Source organism: Primulina eburnea, chromosome 6 (genome assembly GCF_022965805.1).
Source record: "Primulina eburnea isolate SZY01 chromosome 6, ASM2296580v1, whole genome shotgun sequence".
In the NCBI taxonomy this organism is placed as follows: Eukaryota; Viridiplantae; Streptophyta; class Magnoliopsida; order Lamiales; family Gesneriaceae; genus Primulina; species Primulina eburnea.
The window spans coordinates 35,955,728-35,982,619 of NC_133106.1; the positions used below are offsets into that span (position 1 = coordinate 35,955,728).

General features: G+C 34.0%; 5 protein-coding genes and 1 pseudogene across 7 annotated transcripts; 2 read left to right on the plus strand and 4 right to left on the minus strand.

Moving 5' to 3' along the window:
• The first annotated feature begins 1,033 nt into the window (after nucleotides 1-1,033).
• Nucleotides 1,034-5,321, plus strand: LOC140834796 (probable ubiquitin-conjugating enzyme E2 24). 2 transcript variants are annotated; one of them, XM_073199931.1, is made up of 7 exons: nucleotides 1,034-3,040; nucleotides 3,177-3,290; nucleotides 3,643-4,053; nucleotides 4,134-4,197; nucleotides 4,334-4,473; nucleotides 4,544-4,855; nucleotides 4,934-5,321. In XM_073199931.1, exons 1-7 carry the CDS (start codon nucleotides 1,679-1,681, stop codon nucleotides 5,150-5,152), a joined length of 2,622 nt encoding a protein of 873 aa, XP_073056032.1. In that variant the 5' UTR covers nucleotides 1,034-1,678; the 3' UTR covers nucleotides 5,153-5,321. The 2 variants fall into 2 exon arrangements, with proteins under 2 accessions (XP_073056032.1, XP_073056031.1); XM_073199930.1 differs by having other exon boundaries at nucleotides 1,036-3,040; nucleotides 3,153-3,290.
• Nucleotides 5,322-5,991: 670 nt separating this feature from the next.
• On the minus strand, nucleotides 5,992-7,393 carry LOC140833576 (CASP-like protein 1C1). The gene is made up of 3 exons (XM_073197909.1): nucleotides 7,084-7,393; nucleotides 6,747-6,849; nucleotides 5,992-6,353 (listed from the first exon to the last, which is right to left on the minus strand). Exons 1-3 carry the CDS (start codon nucleotides 7,242-7,244, stop codon nucleotides 6,123-6,125), a joined length of 495 nt encoding a protein of 164 aa, XP_073054010.1. The 5' UTR covers nucleotides 7,245-7,393; the 3' UTR covers nucleotides 5,992-6,122.
• A 1,003-nt stretch (nucleotides 7,394-8,396) lies between these two features.
• LOC140833575 (uncharacterized) lies at nucleotides 8,397-10,643 on the minus strand. The gene is made up of 8 exons (XM_073197908.1): nucleotides 10,471-10,643; nucleotides 10,298-10,387; nucleotides 9,442-9,501; nucleotides 9,313-9,352; nucleotides 9,119-9,212; nucleotides 8,987-9,046; nucleotides 8,794-8,885; nucleotides 8,397-8,592 (listed from the first exon to the last, which is right to left on the minus strand). The coding sequence occupies exons 1-8, from the start codon at nucleotides 10,569-10,571 to the stop codon at nucleotides 8,506-8,508; spliced, it is 624 nt and encodes a 207-aa protein (XP_073054009.1). The 5' UTR covers nucleotides 10,572-10,643; the 3' UTR covers nucleotides 8,397-8,505.
• Nucleotides 10,644-11,290: 647 nt separating this feature from the next.
• LOC140835517 (E3 ubiquitin-protein ligase RMA1H1-like) lies at nucleotides 11,291-12,575 on the plus strand (annotated as a pseudogene).
• A 209-nt stretch (nucleotides 12,576-12,784) lies between these two features.
• LOC140834799 (stem-specific protein TSJT1-like) lies at nucleotides 12,785-14,728 on the minus strand. The gene is made up of 4 exons (XM_073199934.1): nucleotides 13,875-14,728; nucleotides 13,572-13,812; nucleotides 13,367-13,487; nucleotides 12,785-13,230 (listed from the first exon to the last, which is right to left on the minus strand). Exons 1-4 carry the CDS (start codon nucleotides 14,171-14,173, stop codon nucleotides 13,034-13,036), a joined length of 858 nt encoding a protein of 285 aa, XP_073056035.1. The 5' UTR covers nucleotides 14,174-14,728; the 3' UTR covers nucleotides 12,785-13,033.
• Nucleotides 14,729-14,867: 139 nt separating this feature from the next.
• On the minus strand, nucleotides 14,868-20,105 carry LOC140834798 (E3 ubiquitin-protein ligase JMJ24-like). Of its 2 annotated transcripts, none has more exons than XM_073199933.1 (13): nucleotides 19,593-20,105; nucleotides 19,210-19,349; nucleotides 19,039-19,138; nucleotides 18,792-18,924; nucleotides 18,640-18,694; nucleotides 17,722-18,406; nucleotides 17,220-17,549; nucleotides 16,498-16,896; nucleotides 16,333-16,405; nucleotides 16,016-16,101; nucleotides 15,406-15,525; nucleotides 15,231-15,301; nucleotides 14,868-15,112 (listed from the first exon to the last, which is right to left on the minus strand). In XM_073199933.1, the coding sequence occupies exons 1-13, from the start codon at nucleotides 20,103-20,105 to the stop codon at nucleotides 15,013-15,015; spliced, it is 2,805 nt and encodes a 934-aa protein (XP_073056034.1). In that variant the 3' UTR covers nucleotides 14,868-15,012. The 2 variants fall into 2 exon arrangements, with proteins under 2 accessions (XP_073056034.1, XP_073056033.1); XM_073199932.1 differs by having other exon boundaries at nucleotides 19,578-20,105.
• Nucleotides 20,106-26,892: the final 6,787 nt, after the last annotated feature.

Here is a 26,892-nt window from a genome sequence, read left to right on the forward strand (position 1 = left end):
TTCCAATGTGGCCCAAACCAATGGCACCAATATCTATTCATTGTGATAGTGCCTCTACACTAGCAAAAGCTTACAACGAAGTGTATAATGGTAAATCAAGGCACATTGGATTGAGACACAGTATAGTAAGAAGCTTGATTACAAGTGGAATAATTACAATTGATTTTGTACCATCAAAAGAAAATCTAGCAGATCCTTTGACAAAAGGATTGAACAGAGAAATGGTATTGCGAACATCAAAAGAGATGGGATTAAAGTCCAACAAATAAAATCACTAACAATGGAAACCTCAATTCAATGCTAGATATATCTTCTGGTCTTGAATTCAATGATTTAAAAGTACATTGTTATAGTGATTTGAACACTACGATGTCATCCCAAAAGTTGAGTAGTGTTGGTATTCCTGCCAGTAGTTAAAGGTTGAATAATTTTCTTAACAAGTCTTGTTAAATGCCACATATGGCAGGGGCATTGAGTACTTGCCTATATGGGTGTTGGATTTAGGGCATCCACAAAGTTTCATGGACTAGACTTTGTAAACACTCACGAAAGGATAGAGATACGAGACCTAATGTATCGTTTATGACAATAGGAAGTTTTAAATTTGTGTGTATTTGTCTATGTGGTTATTCTTATATACAGGTGGTTCAAAGCTTGTCTACCTATTTGTATTCAGTAACTATAAAGCACATTTACTAAGATAATGGTTCAATCGAAAGATACCATTGTTGATGCATGAATTCTCACGAATATTCGGTGATTCTTTGAAGGCATTTCAATATATAGAAAATGGCAGGGGATTGTTAAATATATTCGTATATATTGAAAAGGTGTGTATGAAAAGTTGTATTTGTATTGAAACAATACAATTTCAAAAGGAATGGTTTACACCTTTTCTGAAAGGCCATATATGAATAGTTGCAATGTTTAATTCATCAATTATTGAAGTCAATAAAAGGGGTCAACTTGAGTTAGGTTTGCTGCAGAAAATCTATCTACAAGGTTTGAATATTATTGAAAGAAACTTTCTTACGTATATTGTATCTAGAACATTCAAAGTGCATTGTTTCTTCTAGTTTCTTCATCTTATCCTACAGGATATTTGCTCTGATTTATTTGCACAAAACAGAGAGCAAATAAAGCCTAAAGGAAAGTGTAGATCCTACACGATTTGAAGCCGATTTCGTATCGCAGAATTCTTCGCCATTTCTTTTATTTGTTTTACCCAACAGTTTGCAGCAATAGTTGCCATTCAACTGTATATATTCTCTTACAATGCGTAAACTTCTTTGCTTAATTTGAAGTTCCTACAGCTAGGCCGTGCCAGTTTGCAGCAATAGTTGAGGAGGGCAATAAGAAATTTCCAGTACTCATGAGATTGAACTCCAATTGTTTTGATTGCTGAATTTGGATTTCTTTTGTTTATTTGGCTGTATCTGTTGGTGGAACTTTGTGATACTTTTTTGTACAATCTCCGTTGGGAACCAGAGTTTTGAAAAGACTTTCTTTGATTCCCTTCGGGGGCAAATCTCCTTTGGCATTTCATCTCCATCTCTGGAGAAATTATAAGTAGATGGATTACAAGCAGAGATAAACCGTCGAGGTAACCTGCAAGAATCTGTCTATAGTCGATATTATCTTTGTGGCTGGCAGCATCTGTCTATCAAGAAACAGTACCATGGATTCTCTACTCAATGATTTTGATAGCTACAGCGAAACTAGCAGTTCTGATTATCAGGACGACCTTGAATCCTTATATGGAGGGCAGGCCCGTTCTATATTTTCTAGTCTTGAGGAAACCATAGAAAAGATTGACGATTATCTGTTGTTTGAGCCCCGATACCTGCACGGGGACATAGTTTGCATGGCATCTGACCCGTCAGGACAAATAGGAAAGGTCATCGATATGGACATGATCGTGGACTTGGAGAGCATTTGTGGAAGCAAAATTCATAGTATCAGTTCTGAAAAACTCCAGAAAATACGCCACATTTCAGTTAACGACTTTGTGGTTCACGGAATGTGGCTCGGCAAAGTCGAAAAGATAGTCGACAATGTGATTGTCTTATTTGACGATGGTAGAAAGAGCCAATTCTTCGCCAACGGCCCAGAGATGATTATTTCCTTATCTCCAGATTTAGTTGAAGATCCCCAGTATCCTTTCTATCCCGGACAAAGAGTTCAGGTGGAGTCTTCTCTATCTAAGTCAACTAATTGGTTGTGCGGTGATAGAAGGGGTAAACGAGATCTAGGAACCATCTGCAAAGTTGATGCTGGACTCGTGTACGTTGATTGGCTTGATTGTGTTGGCATCAACGGTGAGAAATGTCCTGCTCCGCATCGTTTACAAAATTCAAAAGATTTATCGTTTTTCCCATGTTTCCCTTATGGAAATTGGAAACTTGGTGATTGGTGTGTTCTTCCAAATGAGCAGAGTTTGCCAAGCTTAAACACGTCTCAGCTGGTTGAAGGAAGTCAGAAATCTGAAACACCAAGCGAGACTAAGACTGCTGTTATTGTGAAGACAAAGACTATGGTTGATGTCCAGTGGCAGGATGGCAGCCAAGCACTAGGACGTGATTCATGTACACTACGCCCAGTCAATATTCTAGATCTCCATGATTTTTTGCCCGATTCATTTGTGCTGGAAAAGAGAACAGTTGATTTGCAGCCTCCTGAAAACAAAAAATTTGGTATTGTCAGATGTGTGGATTGTAAAGAACGAATGGTAAAGGTGAAATGGTGCATGTCCTCTGTGAATGAAAATTTTGATGACAAAATGCAGGTGGAAGAGATTGTGAGTGCTTATGAATTGGTCGAGCATCCAGGTTATGCGTACAGTCCAGGTGAGGCAGTTTTTAGGAAGGGCAGGTTTGTTGATGTTTTCACAGATTGCAGTTCGTTGGCAAACTCTGACCTTGAAAATGGCAGCGATCAGACTGAATATCTCAGAAATAATTTCTTATCTCGCATCGGGATTATAATTGCTTTAAGAAATGGAGAGATTGAAGTAAAATGGGCTACAGGTACCATAAGTAAGGTATGCATTCTCGACCCTTAGTTGCTAAAATTCTGCAGCTTCGGTATTAAATTCAAAAATTCATATTTGTACTTTTCTTAAAGTACTAATTCAATATTCAACATCATAACAGGTTGCCCCATATGATATCTATCAGGTTGATAAGTGCGAAGGGATGACTTCTACTCTTATGCACAGCGGTGAAAATGTTCTGCAACCTAATGAGGTTATTCAAGTGAAAGACGACCAATTGTTAAGCCAAAAAATAAAGGTAGCACCAACATACTCTCACCCTTTATGTATGTTCCATGAATTTGTACTATCTTACACTTTCAAGAACGCAAAACCTGCTGCAGTTAAGCTAAATAACCTGCTACTCCTTACGAAAACTCTAAAAGAATCGATCACCGGCACTTGGGCAAAGATGACCTGTGATCCTCATAATCTCTGACAGGCACGGATTGAGCAGTTTAGGAGAGGGGCATGCCGGCATGATGGAAAAATATGTCGTTTTAGAAAAATTATGCATAATTTTTTTTAAAAAAATTACTTTTACTGGATCTGTTCTTTGTGCTGTAGCTCTGTTAGATATTTATAAGTGTTAAACTAAACATACCTGCCAGGATGTGCTAGGTTTTGATCACGACAATGCAAAGGACTCTGGCTCAATTTCCTTTTCTGAAGCTGCTCTTAGTGTTTGCACTAGTATTACTTCAAGCCTATTTCAGTCTCTAAGTACAGCATTAGTTGGCGCATATAGAGGCACATCTATGGATGCGATAAATCATGGGAAACCCAAGGGCGAGGATGCCTTGGAACTTTGCAATATGGATGTCGGTGGACGACTTCTGATGGTAGATGACTCGAAGACACATCAAACAATCACTTCAGAAGAAAGTAAAGAATCAAGTGATGATACTACATTACCATCTTGCAGCAAGCATCCAATACTTTTTAAGCAGTTTGATATTGTAAGTGGTTGCTTGGAACACCACTTTGTCAATGCATCTGGGACGGGCCTTCAGTGTTCCCAGGTAAAAGAAAGAAATCTAAGTTGATTAAACCAGCTCTCTTGTGCAACTCCTGGTTCAGTTTTATTTGTTCTGACGTACAGATGAAAAGAGGTTGGCTGAAGAAGGTTCACCAAGAATGGAACATTCTAGAAAAAAATCTTCCAGGTGAGAAGTCCCACATTAATGTTGGATTTACATATCTGAACATATATTTTTAATGTTACATTTTTTGGAAAATCAGTCGTCCTATCATCCAAGATACGAGAAACTTTGAAATATGGCTTTTCTATGTTCTTGACAGAAACGGTTTATGTACGCGTGTATGAGGATAGAATAGACTTGCTTAGAGCAGCAGTTGTTGGGACTGCTGGGACACCATATCATGATGGATTATTCTTTTTTGATGTCCACCTACCTCCACAATATCCCAACGAACCACCCGTAAGTTGTTCTTTTAAATTCTGCACATCTGAGTGAAGTTGTACTACTAATAAAGTCCATATTTATGCAGCTGGTGCGCTATAACTCTGGTGGACTTCGGATCAATCCCAACTTATACGAATCAGGAAAAGTTTGTCTGAGTCTTCTCAATACATGGAAAGGTTCGGATACCGAAATTTGGAATCCAGGATCCTCCACAATACTTCAAGTCCTCCTCTCTCTCCAGGCCCTGGTGCTCAACGAAAAGCCTTATTTCAATGAGACGGGGTATGATTCTCAGATAGGGAAAGCCGAGGGCGAAAAAAACTCCCTTAACTATAATGAAAATGCTTTTCTTGTCAGCTGCACATCCATGTTATACATACTACGCAAGCCACCTAAGGTATATTATTAATCTATCATGTAGAGCCTTGTGTATGAATCTTGAATCTTGAACTCAATCTGTTGAATTTTCTAACAGCATTTTGAGGGATTTGTCGAAGAACACTTCAGTCGACATGGCAACAGTATTTTATTGGCTTGTAAGGCATATATGGAAGGAGCTCCAGTAGGTTATCCATTCAGGATCAGGGAAACTGAACAAGAAAATCGGAAAGGAAGCTCAACTGGATTCAAGATTATGCTGAGCAAGATCTATCCTAGGCTTGTGGAAGCATTCTCTGGCAATGTATGTGCCTAAAAAATATCAGTTTCTGTGTGGCTCTGTTCTGATCTTTTGTTCCAACGTGGTGTTACACTTCTTGTCCGTACATCTAGAAAGAAATTTTATAAGTATATGTAACATTAGGGGTACAATATTTTGAAGCTTTGAATAATTTATGATAATGTGTGTAGATTAGTTTAAGTGTGCTCTGTGTTTGTATGTTGATTTGTAAGAAACTAAGGCATGCAGTATTGTCGATGTGTGCGTGGAAAATGATGGCTTGGGATAAATTTCTGTGCATTGGATCGATATATCAGACCTAACTTCGCAGATTATATACGGATGAGTTTTCATTTGATTTTTAGCGGTCTGTTTATATCAATTTTCGTTGGTAAATATTTCAAAGGCACGCGTACAGGCAAGTACATATAAATTGCAACAGAAAATTACGTTTACACGTTTGTTTTATGATCATATCATAAATTCAGTCTTACTCTATGCATATACTTTTTTTTCGATTTTAATCGTATTTCACCATAATGCTAACGATATATGTTGTCACGTCAATTTTTTGATAAAAAAAATTATCAAATTCAAAAAATTTCAAATTAATATACTATTGACCAACACCACTAAAAATAATAAAAAAAAAACATATGATTTACAACCATTGCAAATTCTTATATATCAGCGAGATTGTGTATACATACAAATTTTTAAGTGGACTCATCACAAGGACAATATTACAATAAATTTTACTTCCTAATTGGAAAAATTACAATTTTTTCTCATCACCAATATTATATAGATGCTTCTTATGATCTTCAACTCAATATAGTATTATTTATATAGAGGATAGATAGTTATATTCCCAACTTACAATTGTACATAACATATGGTTGAACGTATAAACTCACAACATACATGTTATAATTCACAAATAATTAAGGACAAAAAGAAATCTGCATGATTAAATTAAAATGAAGAAGCTTCCGAACGAATGAATCTATGACTTGAGAGTGAGTAAATTAATGAGATTATGAAGAGAGTAAATAACTATGATAAGATAAATAATTGAGGCCACAAAGCCAGCAATAAGAGCAGCCGTAACATGGTCACAAAATTTAGGAACTTGGCCGCAAATTGGTAGCCAACCAGCATTGCTATTTCCATTCTTCCCCACTTGGCCTATAGCCAAACATGCCGATATGCTAGAAACCAGCAATAGTGTCATAACCTATTAACCAAAATGGGGACAAATAAAACTTTTCAAAGCCATATATATTTACAATCACAAAATAGATAATTATTTTTAATTTTAATTTACGTGGGTTTTATCACATCCAATCCATACCGTAGGTCAACCAATTTTCGAACCATGTTCTGCAAGTTTAGATAGCAAGGTCTGCCTGAGTTCTCCCACAACCAAAAATATTTTTACATTGCCAAACTATCAAAGGTGTCGGTGAAACAATGCTCACAGGATGGAAAAAAGAAAATTTAAGTATCATACATGTATATGTGCAAAAATAAAATTGCAGAAACATTTATTATGGAACAAAAATAAGACCATTTTTCCCTTTTATTATTCCACAAAAAAGAGAGGAAAATATTAATAAACTAAGCTTACCAAATCGAGAACCAAGACAAAGTGGCCGTAAGAATTCTTAGCAGGGAGAAAGGATAGTATAAAGGTGTAGCCACATGCTATTGCATTCATTATTACAAAATAGCTGCACAAATATCAAATGTTGTGATCAAACATCCATTTTTGAATAATCTGAAAGAGAATTTAAACATGATTCTCTGTTCCCAGTTCAAACAAATAGGTAGTTAAAATATCAAATGTTAGTATAAAACGTCCATTTTTTAAGGATCTCATAGAAAACACGATTCTCCATTCCCAGTTCAAACAAAGAGATTATTCGATAATATTCTATAAAACTGTGCAAGTGAAATTAACTTACTTGAAAGCCGGTGATTTCTTGTAATCGGCTTCGAATTTGATGCTAAAAAATTCAGCCGAGTCATGGCTTGTGACCATGATCAATGTTGCAGTAAGTGTGGAAGCCAAGGCCACAAGCCTCAGCACAAACATGGGGATTCTGCCTTTATAATCTAAACCCATCGATTATATGAAGATGCAGCTTAAATTTTTAACGAAATGAAAATTTTGTGAACTAAAACTAGAAGAGTGTAAAGATATTTAAAGTTGAAATATTTTGGCAAAGAGGGTTAGAATTAAGATGGAAAATTGTGAGTTAGGAAAGGCTAATAAGTTGGGAGGTGAAGTTTGTCTTTTCTGAAAATCCTGGAGGGGTCCTTATATTCTAGGTAACCTAATAAAAAGGGCATAAAATAATGTTATTATATAATATAATAAAATAGAAACGTGATGATGCCTTTATTCTTATAATTTTTGGAATTTGACTTGAACTTACAAGGGTAAAAATGCTTGATCCTGAGAAAGGCATGCCTTGAATTCATATTTAAGCTTACGTATCCAATAGGTGACATGCACGTTTTGCCATTTTTTTATTTGAAATAATTTAATGGGTAAGCAGAAATTAGCTAATCAACCGTGGCGCGAAGACCCGATAGGGAGAGGTGTCAATTTTTAAATTATAGTTTTAGGATTGTAAGAAACTGATTGAATTCATTTTATATATTTAAAAAAAATTGCCAATCATCATTAAAAAAAAAATTAAGATGCATCACTGCTCATTTCAAATCTAGTTGAATTTAGCTTTTACAGAACGTTGATCTTTCTGAAAACCAATTGATATATATATGATGCAAGTTGTAGAATCTTGAATACATTACAATTAATGAAGGCTTGGTTCGGGGGGCGTTTTCGCAGAGTTAGTGCTCACGTAATATAATGACATTATTGCAACTCTTTTATATTCACAAAAAAAGGTGGGCTGAGAACCGTTGAATGTTGTCTTGTAAGTTCAACTACTCACCGGTTGAGAACTTAGGATGGGGGGCCTAACTCTTTTTTTTTTCTTTTGCCTCCTTTGACTTTGTTCGAAGACCAGGAAAAGTGATTTAAATTTTAAATTACCCAAACTGACTTACATACATTTATATCACAATTAAACTCACAGATTGACTATGTTGCAAGTTGCAACTAGCAAGGCAAATTGCTCATGGTGTAGTTTAGAATTTTTAGATGCATCACCCTTTTGTGTAATTGAACGTCAAGAGAGAAATAACTTTTCTGGTTTGACTTTAAAAATTGTCGATCAAAATGAAATTTAATCTTGTGCCAAAATAACTAGTTTAAAGAACTTACGGAAATTCACAAGATGTGTTGTTATTAAAGCATCAGTGGAAGTGTCATATTTCAAAAGGACAGGACAGACCAATGATCGGAAGAGCAACTTTCAGTCATCAGGAGGGAAGTCCTCGTCTGAAGTATTACCCAAAAAAGAGCCCAGAGTCTTCCTTAGCATGCTGAATGTTTTATCATCCTGCAAATAACACAGATGTTCAATTAAACTCATCCTACAGCGACTTACAAATCATTCATGTACTACTGATCGATACATGTTACCATAACAATGACAGCACTGTTACATCATTATGCACATGAAACATGTCAAAGAAGTTATTGTTGTTCTTTTATTTTCATATATGGATATAGATGACAAAGCAAAAGGAATATATGTCACCTGCTTCTTCTTCTTCAATGACTCCTCCAGTTGGCCTATTCTTGCAGCGCTTGATTTCTCATGTTCATTTAACATATTCTTCTCCTTCTTTCCTGAGAGCATTCAAGAAAATGTTATCTTATTTTAATTTCTCCTTATGCATGTAGTTCTGCAGTAGGAAATACTAAATAGAATATTATAAAAAATCTCTCACTTAGTTGTTCATATCGTATGAATAATCGTTCCTTCTCTTCTTCATACTTGGAGATCACATCTGTCAATACCCAAGTATAACACAAATCAGTTACTCTTTTTATGTTCACAGATGAATATGCATTGGAAGTACCTTTCAAGGCCTGCAGATGCATAGCTTTCTCCTTGCAGAACTTCTCAAAAGTTTCTTGAAACTTAGCTGTCTCGTTCTTCAGTAGATTCTCACACTGCAAGGATCCAAGAAATACATGCATTCAAATTGAAGCATGGAAAGCGAAATGATCTTAAAGCACTCAGAAAAGTCCTTTTCATTTCCCAGTGTGTCACCTCTTTTGAGTTCTTGTAGAGTGTCTTTGCAAAGTTTTGCCTGACAATGTCAGAAATGGTTGAAGAAGTGACCCAGAGCTAATGACAGGCAAGAGTAAGATAACTATATGTTCACAAAAGTGCTATCACCTTTCTTTCTCAAGCTTTGATTTCAATTCATCCAAACTTGACTTGATCTCTGAAGACACACTGTCAAGAAAATCACATATAAGGTCATGAACAGGCTTGAAATTTTGGAGATTCTTATGGCCAAGGTGACCTAGCATTTCACCAATTGTGTGATAGGCGTAAGAACGTGATCGCTCATGATTAAGCAGGTTTTATTTCTCTGATAGATCAACACAACTCTGATTTGAAGCTATTTATGTCAAGAAAAAAATGAGAAAACAAAAGCCATGAGCATAAATTTGACCTTAATTTTTCTGTGATGCACGCACACTCACCCCGCATTATCAACAGTGAATAAATTATTTAAATTCATGTAAGCTGCTTATGTATGCTGTCCATCTATGTTACCCAAAAATTGTTCGATATGCATACACATTCTTGCGAACTAACATGCTATGATTCAGATAACTTGCACATGCATTCAGGGTAAATAGAAATAGATACCAACACTCCTTTATCAGTGAGATTTCTGAACAACACATGATGGTAAGGACCTGGTAAACGTTTCTACGTTAGCAACCTGATTGTCGTTCTATTTGCATAGATAATTATCTAAATTATTCCCCTATTAACTACAGAAATCCAACTCAAAAAAAAAAAAAAGACTACAGAAATCTAGAATCACGATAGTTTTCGAACATTCTTCTACACGTACAGAGATCCAAATACGCCAAAATTTGAGATCTAAAAATAGCTAACAACGAACAATAAAGAACAACTTCTTTGTTATACGTTTCAACGTATTCTAACCATATCATAGAATCAATGCACAAACATGAATAAATTGTTAGATCTAAAGAGATATGCAGAGTCTCGCCTCGAAATCGTCTCCTCATTCTTCTTCTGACCATCCTTTTGCGCCTTCTCCTTGATATGCTGAAGAGCACTCAAAATTCCTTTGATATCACTTGATTTCCATATAAAAATTACATCGTTTCACGGAATTTGTTAAAACACGATAATAACAATAATCGGAAAACAGAAGCCAACCTGGAGATAGCGGCATCAAAATCATCGTCGACTATGACTCGCTTTCGTTTCAGATTATTCGACTCCAACACTCGTTTGGAGATCCCTTTTTCTGCTGACATTGCGAATCTTTTAGGCTTTGATTCTTCCACGCACGATCGCTGCTGCAGTTGTTTCGGCTACTAATATTTGAATATGATCGAACTAGTAGTGATTTTGGCGGTGAACCGCGAATCTGCTTATATAATACCAGATGCCTCGCAAATATTTTGGGCTGGGCCGACTCCCAAGTCCCAACTGTACCGGTACAAGTAAATACGAGCTAGTCCGAGTCCAATTCATTTTTGGGTTTAACTTTCGTGTTTCAGCCCATTGATAGAAAAAAATATTAAATAACATTTTATTTATTTAAAAAAAATTTACTATTCGTTCTGAAAAATATAGATCTCATGGAAAAATTATGAAATTCAAAATATTAATTGAAAATCTAGTCAAAAGACACCAGCACAATATTCGTTTTCATCTAGTACATGATGGACCGATAAGTGAAGTGTGACAATTTTTATCATATATCTTTAGTTGAATAAAATATGATTATATAACTATATAACAATAATCAATTTTTATTTTCTCACAATAATTATATAATTAAATAGCTAATATCATTGATAAGTTTATATAATTATATGGTGTCATACTTCAAATGGATTAAAATTTACCAACAAAATATAGTTAAAATATTATAATTGTTTCAAAAAAGATAGATGAACAATAATATCACATCCATGCATACTTGAATAAAAATATCAGGTATAAACCCAGCTGCCAACTCTTTGTGACCGATAATTTCTGATTTTTTAAATTGGTCTCCATATTTTGTTCTCTTTACTTTCAGTGATTGGAATTATCCCTTCTTTTTTCCATCTTGGTTGGTTTGTATAAGAAGTTGATTTGTTCTTGGATTGTTTTACGTTAATTTATCAAAACAAAATTCGGGGTTTTATCAACTTTTTGTTGCTTGCGTGATTTTTTGGGAGAGTATTAGTGAAGATCTGTAGTTTGAAGTTGGACCTAACGAGCGTGTGTGTACACATAATCACTGTCAAATTCTTTGGCTGCATAATATTGTTGGGGAAGAGATTACTGCGGTATTATGGATCTTAAGCTCCGAGCAGAGTTGTGCATCAGCTTGGCCCATCATTTAGGTCGGTGTAGGAAATTTTCACTGGGTTTAGATCGGAAACAAATCACGCTGAATGTGTAAATTAATGTATGGATACTTGTTCGGGATTATGGAAGAAAATTTCCATTCATTTACCTTGGAATTAGTTGTTATGTAAAGATTTGTGCTTGAGATGCAAAGATAATAGGTTTCCTTTGTATATCTTCTCAATTTTATCACCTTTGAGAATCATCATTATTCTAGTAAAACAATTTTCCACTAATAAATTTCGTGCGAAGTAGAAATTTTTTAGTTTTTTCACCAAGACGGCTCGTTTCTTTGCAGAGTCTGAAGAATCCAGAGCTATAAAGAACTACGAAAACTCCGCGGATGGCGTTTCAGCAGTACTTTGTGCAAGAATGGGGACCTGAAAATATTTCTGTTTGTTTCGATTGCAGCATATGCTTGGATTTTGCTCGTGAACCGGTAGTAACGCTCTGTGGCTACCTCTACTGCTGGCCCAGCATATACAAATGGTTTAATTCCCAGAGCGTATCCCCCGCCCCAAATGAGCTCCCCCAATGCCCCCGTTTGCGAGGCCGAAATTTCTGAGAAAACCATGATCCCTTTATACGGCAGGGGACTCTTTTTCCAAATCTGAACAAGAAGCGGACACCATCAATCCTAGGCCATCGGCCAGTGGCTACAGCACCTCCCTTCGCATAATCTTTATGAGAATGAGCAGAATTTACTAGATACAGGCTGATAAATCTTTGAACAGGGTTACCATTTTTCCATTCTGCTGCATTCTCTTGTGTCTTCTCCTGTTTTGAGCTTGAAGACCATATATATATTCACGTTTGTATAAATTTATGGGACTTTTGTTTGTGCCTGTTTGTCGAAGAGATGATAATCAACGGTCTTATATAATGGTCAACTTCATTGAAATGATAAATTTGGCCTGGATTTCGACTTTGTTGATCATTAGTTTTTTTTATGAATGACGATATATTCACCATTTGTAAGCTTCAGTACACTATACTGGCAATGAGTTACTAGGGACGGGTCTAGCAGCGACAAGCAGATATCCAATTGCATTTTGTAAATAAAAATACTTTTTCCAATTTTTACTTTTAAAATATAAATTTCATATTCCAAAATACACTAATTGCCAGTTCCCATCAAAACTAACGTGGCACCGAGGCACGAACTACAGAACAGAAAAAAAAAAAATCTTCGCGATGCAGAATCGAAGGTGATCGTTTAAATACAATACTTCAGAGTTCAGACCCAGTGGCTTTATTCGTCAAATACGAATAGACCGAATGTACATATCTTTTCAAGAAAACGAAACACCCCAATTACTCTATGGGTTGTGTGGTTTGATTGATTAGTGTGAATTGAGAAAAGAAAGCGTCATTACTAGCCGTCAAAGATAGCGGCACCAGCCCAATTCGTTGAGCTGCCGGTGCGGGGGATGCTGTGAAGTCTGGTAAAGAGGTCTACTTGAAAAATGACAGCATTGATATGTCCATGATTATCTACTTGAGGGATACCTACCACCTTATGAAGTGGATGATCAAAACTCATTAGCCCGCTCTTGTTTATGAAGAAGCAGCCTGCAAAATTTCGTAAACTTGGATTTCCATGCACATTTTTTAAAGTCCAAACAAACGGGACCGACCGGGCTACAAATATAGTAGATCAAGATTTTTACTTCAGTTCATGGAAACAGTAGAAAGCACCAAATTTTACCTGGAGGGAAGGGAGTGTAGCAATTTCCACAGGCAACAGAGATGACATTTGGATCGTCAGTGCATACTAAGGATCCATCCGTTGCAGTTCCCCAATGAAATTGCACGCGTCCATCACCATCCTGCAAAAAAGTTGGCCATCATAATTTGAGTAATTATGATAATTTGTTGCTGATCTCAAACAAATATTTGAAGACGACACAAACCCTGGCAAGAAAAAGAGTGGAGTCTTTGGAATCAAACAAAATGAAAGCAAAACTTCCATGGAGTTGTTTGACAACTTGATCGGCTGGATAAGGAGCACGATCCCGCAATACTTTGTAGGCTTCAACTATAACCATGGTTTCCGTAGCTTGTCTCGCAAGCCCGTAATGACGTCTCAAATCACGAGTATTGAACAAAGCCCCAGAAAACAGGCAGGATATCTCATCTATCACTACAATTGATCTGTAAAAATAACGTAAAAATCAGCGCCAAATGTAGCTGCCGCTGTCGAAAAGGTTTCATACCTGGGTTGAACTGGATTTTCATTTTCATGCGACAAAGCCAAGAAATTTTCATTAGAAAGGTTGTAGAAAGTGGCATCAGATCTCCAAGAACGAAAAGTTTCTGCCATTTCTCGTGGGGAGCAGTTCAAACAGCTGTTTCTTCCGTCAAAAGGAAGACTCAATTCTTTTGGAGGGTTGCCGATTGTACGCTCGAAAACTGCCAACATTTTGAAGCAAAGCAAACGGGTAATGGAGAAACCCGCGATCGAATTTAGCAGTAAGATGGTTACGATGGACTCTCTGCATGGATGTTTATCCATAATTTTGTTTTGTCAACTGATACAGGCGGCACCTGTGGAGGATACACGTGTATATTGTTGAGAGAAGTAAGCCTTTTTTAAAATTAAAAAAAAAAAACCTTTATGGACCATGGTGGAGTAATGGGTTTTCTTGTTTTTTACAAATCGAAGGCAAGAGGATTCGTTGAGATGAATGTATGATGGATGATCCATTCTATGCATTTCGACTCCATAAAATTTCAAATTCTAAAAGATGGTATAAAAAATTAACCAGAGTTCATTTGGGTTCGATTTTGTGACTTGAGTCAACTGTCAAGTGACCAAATCAACCGTTACTCTGTTAAAAGTAAAATAATCTAGATTTCTTTTTTCATACATATATAATTATTAATCTTAATCCATCTTTGTCCATTTTGAGAAGTTCGAAATGATTCTTTCATTCTTTACTTCTTAGTTGCTTTTCGGTTCTTAAATTTCTCTTGTTGAATACAATTGAGTTTATCAACGCTCTTGTTTTATTACATCTAAGACTTTTAATTTCATCTCCAATTTTTTAGTTAGATCGGTCAATTTTAATTTATGCCTTGCAAAACTCCATTGGAAATCTGTTGCTTTTCTTCTGAAGCAACTTTGATTGAAATATGCAAAAACCAAGAGAATGCATTTTTTAATCAGAAAATTAACATCTGTATATTATTATATCCAACGTTGCGTCTTCACGGGCGAAAATAAACATAGAAAAATTGCAAAAATCAAATAGCTACAGTTTTGCAGAATACAAGACCATGCATTCACATATATTTGTGCTAGTACCAAAACTTGAGAAATATTTCACCCATACCATATACATCTTAAAAGTGTCAAGAACAAGTGACCTGTCTTTGTTTTACCATTCTTTCCAAATGTTTAGAGACCAATGCCGTTAGGTTAGGATCCTCAAAACCAAGTTCGGGGCCGAGTCTGCAGCAAAAATACAGAGACAAAAAGACCCCATTAACCAACCAATCAATCCATTACTGTACCTTCTAGCTATCATAGTTTAGAATGATAACAAGGTTGCATCTTAAGAAATGCTTACTTTGGATCAAGAACTATCTTCTGAACTTCTCTTATGGCTGAACTGGCTGCGTATAATGATATTTTCCCCACCTGAAATGATTATATGGTCCAGATTACTTCCAACAAAAACAATAAAGACAGACAACTTGGTGGCCCACGGGATAGGAGGTGAAGAAAAAGAGAATATGCCTGACCTCCAATATTTGAAGCTTTGCTTCATGGTCATTTGGAAGACCTCGAATTTCTTCAGACAATCTTATAGCTTCTGGTAAACTTTCAGGGGAGAGAAAATCGAGGCCCAACTGAACAGAGGACTGGAAATTACACGAGTGAAACAAACATGCTAAGTTTACATTAAGCCTTTCAAAGTTCATATTCCAATAAAGGAAATCTTCAGATCCTTAACTAAATGAAAAAAAGTGCTCGACAATCAGATTTATGTAAGTTGCTCCCTGATGATATACACAACAGAATCCCCAAAAACTTTACCACCTAAATTCATGCTAAAATGCTATTAGGGATCAAAGTGGATCACAGATATCATATTAGTTAAAGAACCAGCCAAGCCAGAGACAGATATCAAGATAAGGATCCTTGAATAAACTGTTTATATGTTAAGGAAATATTCAAGGCCAAAATGTTCCAGATCACATAAGAACCAGTGTATCACATCCTAAGGATAGAATAAGAGGATAGAATAACATGAGAACCATTTGGGACTAATATGATTGATATCTTTTCAGTCTGAGTAAACATAAATAGCTGGCCACAGATGCTAAAAGAGCATTGAAATCTGCAACTCACCTGAATATGCCTTGCTTGGAAAGGACATCCAGCAGGGATGAAGATAGCTTCACCTATATGATGTTCAAATGACCAAGGCTCCACTTCTGAGAGAAGAGTAAACCAATTCACTAAAAAATATTTCTATAGTAGAAAACTAGCAATACAGTTTTGACATGGAAAATATTCACCATTGTGGAGTAAAACTGTAAAAGATGAAGAATTCAAAACAAGAATGTTTGGCACTACTGCAAACACGTAACAAAAAACAGTTGCACAAACAATTGTAAAGTCTGCAACAGGCAAACTAGTGTAATTAAAAAAACTTGGCCACCTACCAAATTCTTCTTTCAGCTGTCTTTTGTGATGCCTATTCAAATATATTACCCCATCATGAAGAGACTGGGATACCTGAAGTAAAAGAGCACATTAGCAACAAAGACAATCATATGATCTTTGTAAAGGAAAAATTTTAAGTTGCTAAACCAAGAAAAATAAATCACATTATCAGTAAAAATATTGTCCGCCCTCCCAAGTTCCTTCCAGTGATTTCTTATATACTCAATCAGTAGGGGTACATCCTTTCGGTGGAACACATCCCATAAAGCTCCAACTTGAGATTTGTCAGAAATGTTTTCTCCAGCTCTGTTCTCTGCATAATTGACAGCTGTCTCTTTGTCGAGATAACTTTTGTCGGTTTCGTGGCCATCCCTTGTCACTGTATCATTTGGATGAAGAGTTGTAACAGGACCATCCTCTCCACCAGGTGATGATTTTGAGTGAATTTCAGGGTTAATACATGATTGTTCTTCAGCAGATATTCCCCCAGACTTTAGTGTCCTCTCGATCTTAGTAGGCATACCTTGCGACTCCGCTTCACTAATATGAACCAAAAGGAATACCTGATCACAGAAGAGAAGAGGTAAGTCCTCTAGATATCTTTGACATGGCAGTTGGATGTACGTTAAAAAGACACTAAAGAAAGGACAAGGTGTGATAATTTCCCCAGTGGGAATTTCAGATGAGACTGAGGGCAAAACAAAGAAAGCTCTGCCTCTGTCCTTCCTCCACTATTCTCCACTATTCTCATCCTTTAGGAGCCCTTAAGGCCTTAACTCATGGACATGTGCAGCTGGCCGAAAAATTAGCGCAAAACAAGAAAATCACACAATTATACAACAGTATTAGGTAGAAAAATTGCAGAGATAAGAGACTTGTCTCTCACCATGTCACGCATATTAAGACGAAGATTATCTGTCGAATCACCCTGACCAATCTCTTTGTGCATCCCATAAGTAATAAATATCTTAGGACCCACGTCGTTCTGCAAGGAATAATGAGGCAATTTTGCAGCAACATTTAGCAGGCCCCACTTGGAATGTATAAACTCGAGCAAGGGGAGTTGATTGATGAATTCAGATCTATGGCACAACAAAAACTCTTCTGAAGCACTCGGAGAAGGCCAATCCTTCAATTTTAATAACTGTGGCCGACCATTTTCATGAATTCTACCATCAAAATAGCCTTTCATAAACTCCCCAAGTTCAATATTAATCTGCAATTCGCATAGCAAAAACAATTAACGTGGATGTTTTAGAGAGAAGCTAAGTATCCAGGTATAATGATACAAAGGAAAATGATGAGAGCAGCATGAAATTAGTAAATTGACAAAAGATTAGGCACAACCCTAGATACCAACAAAATTAAGTAAATTGATTCCAATGTACCTCAGTCCAGTCAAAGTAATCAACAGCTTTTACAAATATGTCAGCGTCTTTAGTTTTCTCTTCGTTCGTCTCCTTAATTCCACTCCATATGACCATAGGATCCCAAATGGACATTGCAGATGTACCAAAAATCTCCTTAATGATAACAGGTTTCCCCTTGTTCCAGTGCATTCTGAAGTCTCCAATCCCTCCATCTTTAACATCTTGTGAAGATGGATGGTACAAAAGGTTATCATCTTTCTCTCTATTAGCATCCTGGCATAGCCTGAGGTCAAATCCAGTTTTCTCCAGGTTATCAGAATTACATACCTTGCAACCACTGACCATTTCTTCAACATTTTTTACAAGTTTTGCAACCCAATTCATCTTAAAGATGCGCTTCAAAATTAAAAGGTCGGATCCACAACCCCCATGTTCCTTTTTAGGGCATGAAATGCTGCCATCAGCATTAGCTTTCCAATCAGGATACCTTCTACACAAATTTAGCTTAATATCCGATAATTTTATGTGCTCAAACATCATTACTTCAACTCGATCATCACTTTCACCTGTAATCTGTTTCATTTTGACATTTTCTGATGGGTTAGATGCTTTTCTCATATCTTTGCAGCAGTTAAGGCACATATCATACGAGCACTTTGTGCAATGTCGATGATAATCAATGATGGGCATCCTGCAGGAATTACTGGAAAAGAGAAGTGTTCAAAAGCTTCACAAATCATATTTTATTAGATCAAAATAAATTTCATTGGTTCAACATAAGCATACAAAGGAGTGAAGACACATAGTGATCATAAAGATGCCATTAGCATCCCCCACTCACCAGGGAGAACAAAAAACTGATGGAAGAACAGAACATTTTCAGTACAGCAGGGAAAAAAATGAAAAGAGAAATTGAATGAATCTGTATACGCTTACCAACACATTTGCTCATCGGCACTTATTTTAGTCCTGACAAGGTCTATTTCGTTTCCTGCAATAATGATAAAAAAAAAAGTTCAATCCCCGTCATGGAAGATGTCATCCACGGATCAGCCTCAATATACTACTAATGTGCAAATGAAACATACCTCGAAGTTTTTTTTCCAGCTCTACCTCAGAAGACTGTTCAGAATGGATCTGCTTCACAATCGGAAGCACAGCAGATAAAAGACAATAGAGGTACTGCAATTTTTCTTTGGCTGGTATCTCACGTATCCTTGTCTTAACAGAACATATATAAAAACATTTGTAAGGAATCCATGATACATCTTGAAAAAAGTTGCAAATTATGATAGATCCTAACTAAGGAGAAACTGCTTAGGGAAAAAATAAAACCTTAATCAGGTTATCCCCTCGTAAGCAAACCCAACAACTGCATGTACCACGACATGCAGGACAAACCCTTTGAATCTCCTCCACTGGGATGCCAGGATACCTGACAAATGATGGGTCACATGTAGGGAGGGAAACGAGAAACAAATCCTTAGAAAATTATATTTGCCTCACCATGTAGAGATACAACTATCACAATATCCTCTTCTATCACATTTAAGGCACCAAATCATTTCCCTATCATCACGACGACATTGATGACAAGGTTGTCCCCTAGTATCATCAGAAGATTCCAAGCTTCCATCAGAAGTCTCCTGAAATGAAAAGTGCCCCCCTCAGTAGAATTTACAATGACAAAGAAGCATTCTACTTAAGAAACTAGTACTAAGAACTGAAAAACTGTTGTAGGCAATCGTCTATAAATCTCAAAACGATGAAAAAATAAACTTCCAACCAAGTTCTAAAGAGTTTTGGAAGGTAGCACAGAAACACAGAGAAAGTAGAATGATTTTATTTTGCGTAGAATGAACCACACTACTCACCATTTTAGGACTAACCTCAAATGTCTTTTGCGATCTGCTTTTGGATGAATCCACGGCAGATGTTGGTGGTGTTCTACAAGACCTTCGACTCTCCTCGTACTCTGATCCGTCAAGGTCATCGGTTGACCTTAGAGAACTTCGAGCTGAAAAGCTCCTTCCTGAGGGGATTTCAGGTGAATAGTTAACCTGTCCTTTAGGTAATTTATCCTTTTTCTTCGTCCCAGAGGCCGAGCCAGAATAGTCCCCAAATTGTGCACTCAGTGGTAGATCCATTTCGTCACTCTTGCTTTCCAAGTAGACATCATTTTCACCAGTAAATTTCCTCTTAGTTTTCTTTATACTTGCACGCATTGCAGAATTTGCTGCCCTCTTCTTTGCCTGGATGTAATGCTTTTCGCAAACAGTCTTATCAGGCATGGACATGGCGGTGCATCTCCATTGTTTCCCATCGGACCTCTTACACCGCAAATCATCAGGAATCCCAATATTTTCCTCACCTACTCCAGAGGACAAGCGTGGATGGTCCATAATAAAAATGTCTTCTCAAGATTTTATTGCGAGAAAAGAAAACACTCAAATCTTGTCCTCTCAACCTGTCATCATCATAGTTCAAACATAAATTTAAAAGCAAACATCCGCGACAAGTAACAATTCATCTTGGATGAAACAATAAACCAATTCGAGAAAGAAAATTCCTTAGAACTACAAAACCAAACCCAGCTAGAGAATTTGACATAAAGATCACAGAACTTGCTACAATCTCGTTGGACAAGTGATTTATCGGGAACTTAACCATCGGCAAACCTTTCAAAATTTTTAAAACTTCAGAACTACAGCTCTTACTACTGATAGCTCGCAAACATAGACATCATCATATACTCATGCTAGTCGATTGCAATGAATAGATACAAAAACAAGATACCACCTTAAAAAATTAAATCTTGCTTCTACAATAACTTAAAGAATCAGAAGCCTATTTTTTTTCCAAAAAAACAACAAAAATAAAAAACCTCAACCCGTGAAATCAGTACTTCCAACAGAACATAGCCCTAAAAAGCATATAGATGAGCCCGAGCATGCCTGGCTATATAGTGTGATGTGCGTACCATCAAGCGCCGACGTGAAGAGAGAGAGAGAGAGACAACAGGCGCCGGAGCAGTCCACCCGAGTTGGGGCAGCAGAACCAAAACGATGTCGTCACAAATCTCGCGTAAGAATTTAGTTATTAATTAATTTTAAAATTTTGGGAATTTAGTAGGAATGAAATTGATTTGTTTATTCTAAAAACTGATTTTTTTAATAAGCACTAGTTTTTCACCCGTGCGATGCACGGACATTTATTTTATCTAATTGATTATTAAAATTAATATATATGATAATTTGTTTACTTTCTCTATAACTTGACTTTTTATCAAAGTGAAATGTTTATTGTTTTCATATACATATAGATCTTAACAATGAAATACTGAATAAAAGAGCCATTTTTGTATTTTGGCTGAAAATTAATATCACGCTTGTATTAGACAATGAATGACATGACATAATGTGTTTATCAATAATATTGTATTCACATATAAATTTATGTGCCATGTAAAAAACAATAACCGTAACAAAATAAAATGATAAACATGATACAAACTTTTAATGTGGTTTTAATTTCAATAAATAATCTAAATTAAAATACAAATAAACTAAATGGATTATAGATCATATAATTAGAAAACAAAAAGAAATTACAAATTTTGAAAAACTTCCTTAAATATAACATTTGTTGTTGAATTTTTCGGGTTGCTATCACTATCACATATCAAAATTTTTAGATTCTTAGGATTCATAACTCTGGATACAGCAACGTACGACTGACCATGACTAAAAACAGAGTTATTTAAAAAAAGTCCTATATGAGCCAATGATTGCCCCTTACTTTTGTTGATTATCATTGAATATAATACAATCAAAGAATACTGAACTATCTTTGTTGAAATTTAAAAAGAAGCCTTAGATAAGAAGGCGTCAATGACATTCTTGGAATAAACACTTTATGACATGCATTACTTCCAGTAAGAAATTTTCCTTCCAAACATGGTTTCCGAGCTTTGTCACGATCAATCTAGTGTCACTGCATAATTCAAGAGAATGATCTATGTTGGAGATAAAGTACTAATTCTAAAAGAAACATTTATAACGATAACTCACAAGATAAATTTATTCAAGTATAAAAAAATAGTAATTGGTATTTAATATAAATTTATTTAACATGGATTATTAATAATAGCCTACTAACAACCCCATAATCAATTTTGGCCTTGAAGTAATTTAACAAACAAAATTTGCCTGTTAAGTATGTCAAATTCCATACATATATTTTAATTCTAAATATGTTAATTAACAATTTTTTCTTGTTTATATTATTTTGCATGAATAAGAAAATAATAAAAATGATAGTTTATATTAAATTGACTTACGATTATTTTTTAATAATCTATAATAATTCGAGAATTGTTGGTCTAAGATTAAAGTTAATATATTGAAGAGAAAAATGATTTTATACTATTATTGAAATAAATATATTAAATCTCAAAAATAAAACCAAATTAAAAATAGTTCATCTAAAATATAGATGAAAATTTTTCATTATAATAACTTTACATCTATATATATGTGTCATTAATTTTAAATTAATAAAATAATTTCAGCGGAGCACAATTTTTGAAACATGTTTCAAAATTTCAAAATTCATATTTAAATTTTGAATAACAATTTGAATTTGGTTTATAATTTCCAGAATGAAATTTTATTTCTGGATTTGAAATTTGAAATGTAATTTAATTTGGATTGTAATTTCTAAGAAAGATTCAATCTTCAAGCAGTTATACATACAGACATTAATATACAGTTTTAATAATGAATTAAATATTTTTAGACATTTATTATAATATATAAATTACCACATTTTTCGTTTATTTCATTTTTTAGAATGTCATTTAGGCGGGAACTTACTAAATTTAGCAACAACTCTGTTTTTTATATATATATATATATATATATATATATATATATATATATATATATATATATAGATTTTTAAAAGTCAACCAATTTTATTTTTAGAAAATTTAATAAATTAATTAAATATTGTATTTGTTTTTAGTAAGTAATTTGGACAGTAAATTACTTAAATTAGCAAAAATTATTTTTGAATGATTTACCTCATGAGTGATATTGAACATCACAATTATTTTTATTTTAAATTTATTTATACAATTTTTACTTAAACGGATTGATATAATTAATGCAAAAAATTTTAATATAGTTTACTTTTTCAATATAGTTTAGTTTTAATTTGAGTAAAAAAATTAAAAACATATAATACATAAATTAAATTTGAAATAATATAAAAATTAATTAAATTTAAAATTGAATTAAATGAATTGATGTAATCAATGCATACAATAATTGAAGCGGTCATTTATTGCAGTGCACATATGTCAATATTGATGATAAAACTTTCTTTTTTTAGAAATGATATTTTGGCGGGAAATTACAATTTTTGGCAAAAACTCTGCTTTTATATATATATATAGATGATGCATACATATATTCGAACATAGTCTTCAACCATTAATCCAAAGACTGAAGAGACTTACGATCTAGAATTAATAGTCGATAATCATCAGAACATCTGATTCAATAGTTATTTAATGTTTGCTACTTCAAATTACTCATATATTCTAACACTGAGGAGTGATTAATCACACGAACCAAGCACACCCAAAGAGTCTGATGATACAAAATTAATACTTTCGATAATCATCAGAGTATCTGATTCAATTATTATGTTCGTGAGTTACAGTTCTTTAGTGTTTGCTACGATTGCACATAAATTCTCATACTAACAAGTATTTCAAAATTCTAAAAAAAAATTCGCCTTGTGTATTCGAAAACATTGAATAAATAAATTAAATTTAAATTTTTTAAAAACAAAATATAAATTTTTTTTAAACAAAAAATGTTATTGGCAGCACCATTTTCGACTGTTTACACCAAAGATAAAAACTTGTGTGAGATGGTCTCATTGGTCGTATTTTGTGAGACGAATCTCTTATTTGGGTCATTCATGAAAAAATATTACTTTTTATGCTAAAAACATTACTTTTATTGTGAATATCGGTAGAGTTGATCCATCTCACAGCTAAAGATTCGTGAGACCGTCTCACAAGAAACCTACTCTACACCAAATTAAATAAATTTTATATAATTATTGGACGAACTGTTCACTAAAAAAGATAGAACAAATCATCCTGAGCTAAGATATTTCCCTGAAACATCAACTCTAATTGTGACAGAGTTAATGTCTACTTTTGTTTTTAATTTCATCCAAGTTTATTGATAAATCTGAAGTGGAGAAATTGTATCTTCATTAGTATAGGTCTAAGGTTGATCTTTCTTTCTTCAATCCACGAGGTGAAGAGTTTACTTGAAGATTCGAGATAAGAATCTAAAATTTCAATTTTTGTTTCAGACGACTCATATAATCTATAGATGATCTCGACTTAACACTTATGCTAGGAGTATTTGAATCACCTGTTTCAGGTATAAAGTCATGTACTCGAAAACTCTCAATTTGGGAAACCGGTGGCTTCTCAATGCCTTGGAGGATAGCCATTTGCATTATAGATCATAGCTGAGTATAAGTCTATAAACATCATGTAATTCGATCACATACAATTCTCTTATCGGCTTGTTGTAGTCTACCTGCAACTTATGCGTTTAGGGCAAGCTTGTTAAACTCATTGTGAACCATTTAAAGGTGTTCTCAAATTCCTCTGTATTTTTATGATGTCATCGATGTCACCACTGTTCATCTCTTGTTAAAAAATCTGCAAGAATATTTTCACTATTTTTTATAATTACAATATCAAAATTATAATTTTGACATAGAGATTGTCGTCTTAGTAATATAGTTTTCTCAGGTTTAGATTTATATTCTATTTCATAAAAAAGTTCTTACTTGTGTATTATCAACTTTCAAAGTAAATTTATTTGATAGTAAAAATAATGAGCATTTTTCAAAAACCATTTTTACTGCATAAAATTCATTTTTATTGATATGTCATCTTATGACTTCTGCATTTGAGAAAAGTTCACTGTAATATCTGCATGGTTGTTCTCCTTCCGGTGTGAGCTTAATTAATATTGATGTTCGTCAATGATCACTAACATCTATATATAATACCAAATCATTCTCATCCTGTGGAATAACCATTTTTGGAAGATTTTTACAAATCTCTTTGAGTTGACTAAGCCCATGTGTTTGTTCTCCCGTCCATATAAATTTCGCATCTTTTTTTAGTAATGGACTGAATACTTTAATGTGTTTTGCTAGGTTTTTAATAAACATTCCAGCAAATTTAAAAACTCCAAGAAAACTTTGAAGTTGTTTCTTTGCTTTTAGCTCGTTTGGAAAAAATTTCACTTTTTTTTACTATATGATCGTGCAAAATTAATCCAGATTCATCGATTTTTATTTCGATGAATTTAATATTTCTTGTGGCAATTACTACTTTTTTCCAGATAAAATCAGTTCTTCTTCCTTACAAACTTTAGAAAATATCCTAAATGCTTGATATGTTCTTCCATATTTTTAAACGCTATTAAAGCATAATCAATATAGACAAACATAAAATTGAAATAATCTTTAAACAGATTATCCGTTCTTTGAAATATTTGAGGTAAATTAGCCAACCTCATTGATAATACTTCCCCAAATATAGTGTCTTTGTGGTGTGGAGAAAGCTGTGAATTTGTTGTTTTTTTCCTGCATCCGTATATGATAAAATCCAGACTTACAATCAAATTCAGATAATATCTTTGCATTTCTAATGCAAGTAATTAGATGTTATCTACTTGGTATAAAATACCCTTCAAACTCCAGAATCTTATTAATTTCTTGATAATTAATAACTAGCCTGATCAGTTCGTTTTTTTTTTTATCTCACCATGATTTCTAACAAGAAATCCTGGACTACTGTATGGTGAAATTTCCGTTTTGATCAAAACAAGGTCCAAATGTTCCTTGATTGTAATATGCATATCCATTTGGTCAATTATGTCATTTGGATAGGCTTGCATCAGATAAATTCATACTATTTTCCTTCTGTGATTTTAAGACATGTTTTGAGTTGATTTTTATCCCACCATGCCCAGGGATCTTCATTGTAATTTTCTTTAATCATCTTCTTAACATCTTCAAATGAAACTTTTATTTCAAACTTTACATCATTCTGTTATAGAGATATCTTGAGGAATTCTATTTCTTCATGTTGGAGCTCCTTATGTTCTCTCAATTAGAAGTTTTCTTTCATCATCAATTCTCCCAGGAAAATCAATTATTAACATTAATACGAGGGTATTTTTGTCTTTTTAATGTTTTAGGGAGTGAAATCAAAGTTTTTAAGTGTAGGAAGTAAAGATAAAGTTGAGTTTGTGTTTAGGGATTTATCTCTAATTTATTCTCAAAGCAAACGATTATTTTTTAAAAAAATACTATTAACTGTTTTGGACAAAGTTCCGACCTTGATTTAATGTTTACAAATTATAAGATTATCAAGAACATCTCCAACACTGCAACAAAATGTGTAAAGCAATGAGATGTTCTCCAATGGAATTGCTTTATTTTGACAAAATAGTTCAGTCTCATTTCCTCTGCACGAAGAACTCTTATTTATTTTTTTAATTTTTTATTGTTTTTATTTATTATAAATATTAGTATTAAAAATTATAACTATTATTTAAATAATAGTATGATATTTTTTTTATTATTTTAATAATTAGATATTTAATCATAAAAATTAAATATTTATTCAAATAAATTTATAAATAGATTTTTAAATAATTTTATTTATATGAATCAAAAACGGTTAATTAATGGTTTGATTTAATTATTTATAAATAATATAACAGTAAAATACAAATGAACATTTTAATGCAATAATACAATTTGTAAACATACAATATAACAATTGAAAATGTAATTTTAACACAAATATAAATATAAAATATAACGATTAATGTATGGAAAATAAAAAAAATATATATATATATATATATATATATATATATACATATATATATATATATATATTCTGAGAATTTTTTGTTTTGTGTAAGATTTATAGCAAATGGGTTGAAATTGGATGTTGAATTTAGTGCAGAAATTCAATTATTAGAGCGCAGAAATTGAAGTTGGATGATAGCAAAGGAGCCAAACCACAATCAGAAACTTGTACGGCAAGATCATCATCGAGCAACACAT

Bases quoted from the DNA above. Each gene is read 5' to 3' on its own strand.
- LOC140834796 (XM_073199930.1), top strand. From the start codon at position 1,679: ATGGATTCTCTACTCAATGATTTTGATAGCTACAGCGAAACTAGCAGT. The intron at 4,198-4,333 runs GTGAGAAGTCCC...TGTTCTTGACAG, and splicing joins TCTAGAAAAAAATCTTCCAG to AAACGGTTTATGTACGCGTG. The intron at 4,474-4,543 runs GTAAGTTGTTCT...ATATTTATGCAG, and splicing joins AATATCCCAACGAACCACCC to CTGGTGCGCTATAACTCTGG.
- LOC140833576 (XM_073197909.1), bottom strand. From the start codon at position 7,244: ATGGGTTTAGATTATAAAGGCAGAATCCCCATGTTTGTGCTGAGGCTT. The intron at 6,850-7,083 runs GTAAGTTAATTT...ATATTTGTGCAG, and splicing joins AAGAAATCACCGGCTTTCAA to CTATTTTGTAATAATGAATG. The intron at 6,354-6,746 runs GTAAGCTTAGTT...TTTGGTTAATAG, and splicing joins TTGTCTTGGTTCTCGATTTG to GTTATGACACTATTGCTGGT.
- LOC140833575 (XM_073197908.1), bottom strand. From the start codon at position 10,571: ATGTCAGCAGAAAAAGGGATCTCCAAACGAGTGTTGGAGTCGAATAAT. The intron at 8,886-8,986 runs GTGAGAGATTTT...GAATGCTCTCAG, and splicing joins CATACGATATGAACAACTAA to GAAAGAAGGAGAAGAATATG. The intron at 8,593-8,793 runs GTGACATATATT...TGTTATTTGCAG, and splicing joins CATTGAAGAAGAAGAAGCAG to GATGATAAAACATTCAGCAT.
- LOC140834799 (XM_073199934.1), bottom strand. From the start codon at position 14,173: ATGGATAAACATCCATGCAGAGAGTCCATCGTAACCATCTTACTGCTA. The intron at 13,813-13,874 runs GTATGAAACCTT...TTATTTTTACAG, and splicing joins GAAAATCCAGTTCAACCCAG to ATCAATTGTAGTGATAGATG. The intron at 13,231-13,366 runs GTAAAATTTGGT...GAAATTTTGCAG, and splicing joins CTACACTCCCTTCCCTCCAG to GCTGCTTCTTCATAAACAAG.
- LOC140834798 (XM_073199932.1), bottom strand. From the start codon at position 20,105: ATGGACCATCCACGCTTGTCCTCTGGAGTAGGTGAGGAAAATATTGGG. The intron at 15,302-15,405 runs GTCAGGCATATT...TAATCATTTCAG, and splicing joins CAAAGCTTCAAATATTGGAG to GTGGGGAAAATATCATTATA. The intron at 15,113-15,230 runs GTAAGCATTTCT...TTTTTGCTGCAG, and splicing joins AAGATAGTTCTTGATCCAAA to ACTCGGCCCCGAACTTGGTT.